This window comes from Dipodomys spectabilis, unplaced genomic scaffold (assembly GCF_019054845.1).
Source record: "Dipodomys spectabilis isolate Male_0828 unplaced genomic scaffold, ASM1905484v1 ptg000175l, whole genome shotgun sequence".
Classification (NCBI taxonomy): Eukaryota; Metazoa; Chordata; class Mammalia; order Rodentia; family Heteromyidae; genus Dipodomys; species Dipodomys spectabilis.
Genome location: NW_024870852.1, coordinates 19,567,184 through 19,575,603, shown reverse-complemented (window position 1 = coordinate 19,575,603; position 8,420 = coordinate 19,567,184). Strand labels below are relative to the sequence as shown.

Here is an 8,420-nt window from a genome sequence, read left to right as displayed (position 1 = left end):
AAAAAGCTGGAAGTAGAGCTGTGGCTCAAGTGGTAGAGCCCCAGCCTTGAGAGAAAAAGCTAAGGAACAGCACCCAGGCCCTGAGTTCAAGCCTCAGTACTGGGAAGCCAACAAACAGAAAAAGAAGGAAGGGGTGGAGGCTGGTCCTGGCCACGTGCCCGTGTGGACCTCATGCACACAGGGCGTCTTGTTAGCGTTCTTGCCCTGCTGGCTCTGGGTGGTGTCACCTGCAGCCAGGATTTGGGCAGATGCCATCAGCTCTGGGTCCAAGCCTGGGTACAGAGTTGCCTGCTGGGGACAGGGGTACCTCATCTCCATCCCCAGCCAGCTCTAGGAGGCACTGTGGGTGGGCTGTGCCCCCTGGCTGGTGGGCAGGGCCTGGGCAGGCACAGGCGACGCTGGGTCTCCAGCTGGCAGAAACGGTTCTGATTGGACACCCGGGTGGCCACGCCCAGCCCACAGGTGGTGGAGCAGGGGCCCCAGGCTGTGCTCCATTCTGGGCAGGAGACACCAAGGGCTGAAAGCTGGCGTCCTAGGGGTAAGAAAGCGGAGTGAGCACTTGAGGGTAGAACTTGGCAGCCACAGCAAACCTGATCAAGTTACGCAGCCTATCTGCACCTTGGTGCCTTTTTTCCCCTCCCTCCCTCCCTCCCTCTCTCCTTCCCTCTCTTCCTTCTTTCCTTCCTCCTTCCCTCCCTCCCTCCCTTCCTTTCTTTCCTTCTTTCCTTTTTAGTTCTTCCTCTTTCTTTTCTTCTTCTTCCTCCTCCTCCTCCTCTTTTCTTCTCCTTCTCCTTCTCCTTCTCCTCCTTCTCCTTCTCCTTCCTCTTCCCCTTCCTCCTCTTCTTCCTCCTCCTCCTCCTCCTCCTCCTCCTCCTCCTCCTCCTCCTCCTCCTCCTCCTCTTCTTCTTCTTCTTCTTCTTCTTCTTCTTCTTCTTCTCCTTCTCCTTCTCCTTCTCCTTCTCCTTCTTCTTCTCCTTCTTCTTCTCCTTCTTCTCCTTCTCCTTCTCCTTCTCCTTCTCCTTCTCCTTCTTCTTCTTCTTCTTCTGCTAGTCCCAGGGCTAGAACTCAGGGCCTAGGTGCTGTCTCTGAGCTTCTTTTGCTCAAGGCTAGCAGTTTACCACTTGAATCATACCTCCACTTCCAGCTTATCATTTTATTTATCTTTGGTAGTACTTGGGTTTGACCTCAGGGCCTCGCGTTTGCCAGGCAGGCACTCAACCATCTCGAGCCATCCCTCAGCCCAACCTCCGGCTTTTGATAGTTAATTGAATGTAAGAGTCTCACAAGAACTTTCCTGCCTGGGCTGGCTTTGAACCGCAACCCTCAGATCTCAGCTAGGATTACAGGTGTGTGACACTGACGGCAGGCCTGGCTTCACTTTTAATTCTCTGAGATTTGAAATGCTACACCGAATCCACTGATTCTTTGCCCACTTACAGGAGCCTGGTGACCTTTGGCTTTCGGCATCTCTCCTCTTCGCCAGCCCCTCCCAACATCTAACATGTCCCCATATTTTCCTGGTCCCTTAGAAGCCAGGCCACCACCCCGTCCCCTGCCACCCAGTGGCCACGGCAATGGTCAGCACTACATACTCACCTTGTGTGGAGAGGTGCGGGGCCCCCAGGCCCACTTCCTGGTCACACACCCACTCAGGACAGCACCGGCCGGGGACCTCCACCCTGCGGGGCCGGGGGCAGTCCCAGCTAGGCAGTCGCACGTCCTCACGACACAGTGGCAGGCAGGTGAAGCCACCATCCTCGCAGCGGCAGAGGATCCTGCAGTGAGGCTGGAAGGCCTCCCCGTCCCGGTACAGCCTCCCGTTCACCTCGCAGCTTCCATCATCATCGTCCCCCACTGTGGACAGAGCAGTGAGGGACCTGCTGGAGACCCCAGGACCCTGGGAGGCCACGCCCCCACCGCATCTAGGCCCATGCGTGGTGCCGCCCCCAGCCTGAGCTGCCTGCCGAGGACCTAGCAAGCCATCCCCACCCTGGCGCTGGGTGGGCAGGGCAGGGGGGACTGGCCAGGGTTGGGCCCCTGCTGTACCTTGTCTATGGGAACCATCCTGCCCCACAGAGGCCCTGCAGCAAAGAAGCACCCCACCAAGGGCAGCACTTGCACACTTGGAAATCCTGCCTGAAGACATTAGAGGATGCCCAGGCCTACAAGACAGTGTGTCCTTGCTCAAGGTCCAAGAGTGACCCTGTGGACCGCAGCTCCTGGGCCCAGCCAGGTCACAGTGGGAGGTTGCTACACCTGTCTGAAGAGAACTCAAGCTGTGAGGCATGTCAGCTAATGCTGCTGGGCCTCAGTTTCCCCACTTGCAGAATGGGTCTGTTGGAGATTGCCAAGGAGCTTCTGTGATGTGGACATTGACACACACCAGGCCCTGACTAACAGGTTGAGGGTTTAACTCCCTGCCATGTGGAGGCTCCCCTTTGATTCCCAGCTCCATAGCCTCGACCTCCCCCGCCCCATGCTACCCCCTTCCATCCTGCAAACCTGCTTACCCAGGCACACGCCCCTCTGGCTGCCAGGGCCCGCCCCGAGCTGGCAGACGAGACCCTGGCTGGAGTCGCAGATGTGGATGTGGTCGCAGGACTCCCCCAGTCTCCTCGCACAAACCCGACAACAGCCACAGCCATCGAGCACCAGGGGTACCCCCTGTGGGCAGCGGGGTGGTGGCCAAGGACAGGTGCACGGGGTGCGGCACAGCTGCGCAGACACCTAGAGACAAGAAACCTCTCTCGGTCATGGCTGTCAGGATGCCGAGTTCCCCCCTCTCTCTCTGCAAGGCTGGGCCGTGTGGGGTTCTCAAAGTCACACAGACGATTCTTGAGTCCTGGAAGTCCTGTGGTGCTGTAGTTATGTGCTGGAGCTCTGGAGCCGAGTTCTATTCCTGATGCCACCCCTGGCCAGCAGAGTGGCCATGGGCAGGTCACATAAGTGCTATCACAGTATCCAAGTGGGGACTGATTTGATGGTGTGCGTCACCCCCTGAGCAGTGGCTGGTCGGTAATAGTGTTGCATGCACTTAAGTTCTTTTTGTTCAACATGAGAAAGGGTGGCCCTGCCTCCAAGGAGCCCATGAGAAGCCGAGAGCCACAACCTGGGGTGTCAGATGTCATGTTTTCCCATGTGGGTTCCCCTCTGGGCAGAACAAACTCAACAATGTCATGGATGGGCTTGGATCATTTCTGGAACAATCTACACATGATTCCTAATCTACAGTGTGCACAAGGCCAGGCCAGAAACAGGAAAATTCGGACCCCCAGAACCCCTCTGAGATTAATCAAATCAGAAATTCCAGCTGGGCACAAGTGGCCCACCCCTGTCATCCTAGCTACCCAGGAGGCTGAGGTCTGAGGATTGCAATTTGAAGCCAGCCTGGGCAGTAAAGTCCATGAGACTCTTATCTTCAAAGAATCGCAGATAAAGCCGGAAGTGGCGTTGTGGCTCACGTGGTAGAGTGATAGCTCAGAGCAAAAAGGACCTCAAGGACTGTACACAAGCCCAGAGTTCGAGCCCAGGAACAGCAATAATAATATTAATTAATTAATTAGTTCCAGAGGCACGGCTCTGGGATTGGATTTTTATCCAGCTGTCCAGATCTTCAAAAACACAGCTAGGTTTTGGGCTACCCCTCTGCCCCAGTCTAACTCCAGGTATAATGGGGAAAATGAGGGAGAAGAAAGTGCTTGACAAGAGCCAGAGTGCTCTGCATAGAGCTGCAAGCAGCTCCAAGTCCTTCTTCCCCAAGGACATGAGATCCTCAGGCCCTTGGGTGGGGTGCGCCTACTTCCAGCTGCACTGGCAGTCAAAGGTTCAACACAGGTGACCCTATGACCCTTCCCTTAGCAGGACACAGCAACACTCCCATGACAGCCAGGGGCCTGGGGCAACCTGTCCATTTAGTGGTGGAGACTAAGAGGTAGGTGTCACTCAAGTTGCCACCCATGGCCTCATCTATGGGACCAATGTTCAACAGGATCCTTGAGGGACTAAAGGGCCTTACATGGAGGAGGGAGGGCTCCTGTCTTCCCTAGTAACCGCCTAACCTGTGTGGTCCAGAGCAAATCCTGATCCCCTTATCCTAGTCCTTGCCTTGTTCTACCCTAGTACCCCCAGTCCTGCAAATCTGCTTCCAGGTGCCTGCAGTTCCTACTGTGACCTCCAGGGGCCACCCCCTAGCTGACCAGCCTTGGGGGTGGGGGGTGGTAGCAGAGACACTGGGCTTTACCTAAGGCTGAAGGAACTCTGCAGAATTTCAGATCCTGGTGTGGACCTGCAGCACAGCATCCTTGGGGAGCTTATTAGAAATGGGCCATCAATCTGAGTGTGCTTAAGAAACCCAGAACAGAGCTGGGCACTGGTGGCTCACGCCTGTAATCCTAGCTTACTCAGGAGGCTGAGATCTGAGGATCGCAGTTCAAAGCCAGCCTGGGCAGGAGAGACCGTGAGACTCTTATCTCCAATAAACCACTAGAAAGCTGGAAGTGGTGCTGTGGCTCAATGATAGAGCACTTGCCTTGAGCTGAAGAGTGCAGGGACAGCGCCCAAGCCCAGAGTTCAAGCTCCACGACCGACCAAAAAAAAAAAACAAGAAACCCAGAACCGGCCTGTGAAGCAATAGGTAGATTTGGATTTCTGCTCCAAAACAGGGGTTCAGCTTTCCTGGGTGTGGATGGCGGGGACTCTGTCTGCCCAGAACAGGCTCTCAGGTCCCTCCTACCTGGAAACAAGAGGGCTGAGCACCTGCAGCCCCTCTGCAGCCCTCAACTCAGCACACCTGGCTGCTTTCTGGTTTCCTCCGGCCCCGACGCCCAGCAGAGTGTGCTGGTGACTAGTGACTAGAGCCAGCAGCTACCACCCACTACGTGTCACATACATGGCGAGAACATACTTCCACAGTCATCCACCTGCCCTTCACTGTGAGGAACCAACACATCCCTTTCCACAAGGCAAGGAAGGTCAAAGCCATGCAATGAACAGCCCATACGAGGATGGAGCCCAGATCAGAATCCATGGGTCTCCAACACTCAGGCGTGTGTGCATGCGTGTGTGTGTGTGTGTGTGTGTGTGTGTGTGTGTGTGTGTCTATACTGGGGTTTGAACTCAGGGCCTGGGTGCTATCCCTTAGTTTTTTTTTTTTCCCTTGAGGCATGGTTATAACCCAGGGTGAGCATGGGACCCGGGCTGGCATCCTTCCCTAGGTGGCTGGGGCTTTGCACACAAGTGGTGACTAAGTTCCTGGGGTTCTGTGTGGGACCCAGACCCGGGGGAGAATGGGCATCACCCTCACTCCACTGGGGCCTTTCCTGACCCTGGACCTTTCTCTTTCCCAGGGGCCCAGCTCCCTTCTCCAAACACCCAAAGCCCCCCACCTTGGCCCTGTGTCCTGCCTGTCCCCGCGGGACCAGCAGCGGCAAGACTGGATGCCAGCAGGCTCCTCGGCTTTCTCCTGCAACACGGCTCAGGACCCAGGTGAGAAAAGCTCCTCAAATCAGCCTGAAAACCCAGCAAACTCGGGGCCCACGAGGGCTCATCCTCACAAGGCTCTGGGAGCTCAGTACTTGTTGGAGGTGGAGCGGGGGGGGGGGGGGGGACACTACACTGCTCAGCAGCTGTGGTGACCCAGGTTGGGCTGGAGGAACCCAGATTAGAGTCCCCCCATTACATCTTTCCTCTATTGATCTCATTTTTTTTTTCCTGTATGGCTTTGGAAAAGTTATTCAACCTCTCTGAGCTAAAACGAGGGCAACTCCCTATAAGACTGTTCGGTGCGCATAGGAGGCAAGGTGGAATTCCCGCACAACACCGAGGGACAAAGCCGTCCATCCACAAAGGTGTCTGCAGTCCCCTTGAGCCAGGGTCACCGGACCACTCGGCACTGTACCCATGCAGAATGAGAGGCTCACAGGAAAGGGGACTTCCCACAGCAGAGTGAGCCACAGCCAGTAGTCTGTGACCCGGGAGGAAAGCGATGTGTGGGCTCAGAGGAGCACCTGCGGAGCCCTGCTCAGGGCTCCGGGCTGTGACTCGACCCCATGCCCAGCACCTGGGAAAATGGAGCAGTAGAGCAAGTCACCTGGGGTCCTGGAACCCTGTCCTTTAAAAAAACCATTATGTACTGAGGCACTGGGGGTGGAACCGAGGACATGGATCCTGCTAGACCAGCATTCTGCCTCCGAGCTACATCTCCACCCCGGGTTCCTTACCTTGGAGAGGAGGCAGAGGAGAGAGATGGCCAGGAGACGAGCCCGCAGTGTGCCTCTCATGTCACCGTGCACCCACACGAGCCAGCTTGGAGTCTGGAAGGCAGGACCCGAGAGGCGTTATATCCCAGTGGCTGTGAGGTCACACACACATACATACACACACACACACACATTCATCTCTCCATCCTCTCACCACCCTCATGGACACAGCAAGGAGCCCAATTACCTGCAGAGGAGATTGAGGAAGCCACCAAGGGGTGCCTGGGGGAGTATGTGTGTGTGTGCGTGAAGTGGGAGCCCTTCCAGCCCACGAGGCCTCTGCAGCGGCTGCAGCCCTGCCCTGGACCCCCGTGCCCCATGTGAGGGCTGCCGACCCAGGAACGCACAGCCGTCACTCTCTGAGGATCCACCCGGAGCCTCCGCAGCCCGTGGCCCAGCCTCCAGCCTGGCCTGTGGTTTCTGGCACAGAGCTTGGCAGCCACCCAGGGGTGGGTGTGACCCAGAGCAGTTTCCCTGGGCGGCCTGTGTGCTCTTGGCAATGAGGGGGCCTCTCAGGCCGGCTTCCCAGGCCCTGAAGGCAGCCACGGTGTGGGCGAGCCCAAGCAGGCCTGGACCTACTGTGTGCCCACACATGCTGGGCGCTGCCACGAGATCTGATCCAACCCAATCCATCTCGTTGAACTCACTCCACTTGAGAGGGCTGTGCGGGAACTGGAACCACAGCACCCATCTAGGGGACACAGTCCAGACAGGGGAAAACGGTGTGGAATCCCTGGGAGCATCAAGGAGAGCCCTTTGTTCAGACCAAGAGTGAGGGCCAGCTTTCTGAAGCAGCTTTCCCTGAAAAGGGTCAAGCAAAGACAGGGTTAAGAAGGATAGAATGTTCCAGGCTGATGGAACAGTATTCACAAGACCAGAGGCAGGGGCTAGCACCATAGCCCTGTCTATTCTGGAAACAAAAATTGCCTGACAGGATGGGGGGAGATTTCTGGAACTTTCTGGACAATGGCCATTGCAAAGGGGGGGGGAAGTAAAAATTAAAATACAGATTCATACCAGGATTGTGAAGACTTGTAGCATTCCACCCTCTGGGCATGGGGGTACAAAGACATGGATTGCCTTTAGGATTTGACAAAGCTGGTGGCTCACACCTATCATCCTGGCTACTCAGGAGGCTGAGATCTGAGGATTGAGGTTCAAAGCCACTGGGCTGGAAAGTCTGTGAGACTTTAATCTCCAATTAACCACCAGAAAACCTGAAGTGGTGCTGTGGCTCAAAGTAGTATAGTGCTAGCCTTGAGTGCAAAAGCTCAGGAACAGTGCCCAGGCCCTGAGTTCAATCCCAATAACTGACAAGAAAGAAAGAAAAGAAAGAAAGAAAGAGAGAGGAGGGAGGGAGGGGGGAAGGAAGGAAGGAGGAAGGGAGGGAAGGATGTGTGGCTCAAACAGTAGAGTACCAGCCTTAAGCAAAAAAAAAAAAAAAAGCAAGAACTCAAGGCTCCAAGTTCAAGTTCTAGTATACTCTCTCTCTCTCTCTTTCTCTCTCTCTCTCTCTCTCTCTCTCTCTCTCTCTCTCTCACACACACACACACACACACACACACACCGTGATCTCACAGGGTAGGAAGGCTATAGCCCCAACCATATCCACATCCACCAGTACCCCAAACCTCAATGTGATGGAGCTGGACAGCAGACTTTTCCAGAATGATTGTTTAGGGGAAGCTTGATTTGGAGGAAACTGGGATCTGTTGGTGTGAAGGCAAGTCCCACCGGGGTGCCTTCCTGGGAGAGGGGCTGGCGATGGAGAGACATATCTGATCGTGGATGGTGGAGAGGAAGTTGTGAGAGGCCCAGAGACTTGCAGGGGAAGAGAAGAACACAGTGAGGACCAGGGTGACGACAAAGGTTTTGTATTGTATTACTTTTTTTTTCTTCTGTCGGTCGTGGGGCTTGAACTCTGGGCCTGAGCACTGTCCCTCAGCTCTTCAGCTCAAGGTGAGCACTCGGAACCGCAGCTCCACTTCCAGTTTTCTGGTGGTTCATTGAAGATAAGAGTCTCACAGACTTTCCTGCCCAGGCTGGCTTTGAACCTTGATCCTCAGATCTCAGCCTCCTGAGTAGCTAGGATTACAGGTGTGAGCCAAAGGTGCCCGGCTGTATTACTTTTTTGAAATGCTCAATATTTCTTATTGATTGATT

The 8,420-nt window shown here is 55.4% G+C and overlaps 1 protein-coding gene across 1 annotated transcript; it reads right to left on the bottom strand.

Moving 5' to 3' along the window:
* Positions 1–213: 213 nt before the first annotated feature.
* On the bottom strand, positions 214–6,278 carry Ccn5 (cellular communication network factor 5). Its single transcript, XM_042694760.1, has 4 exons — positions 6,219–6,278; positions 2,511–2,727; positions 1,597–1,854; positions 214–532 (listed from the first exon to the last, which is right to left on the bottom strand). The coding sequence occupies exons 1-4, from the start codon at positions 6,276–6,278 to the stop codon at positions 309–311; spliced, it is 759 nt and encodes a 252-aa protein (XP_042550694.1). The 3' UTR covers positions 214–308.
* Between the last annotated feature and the right edge of the window lie 2,142 nt (positions 6,279–8,420).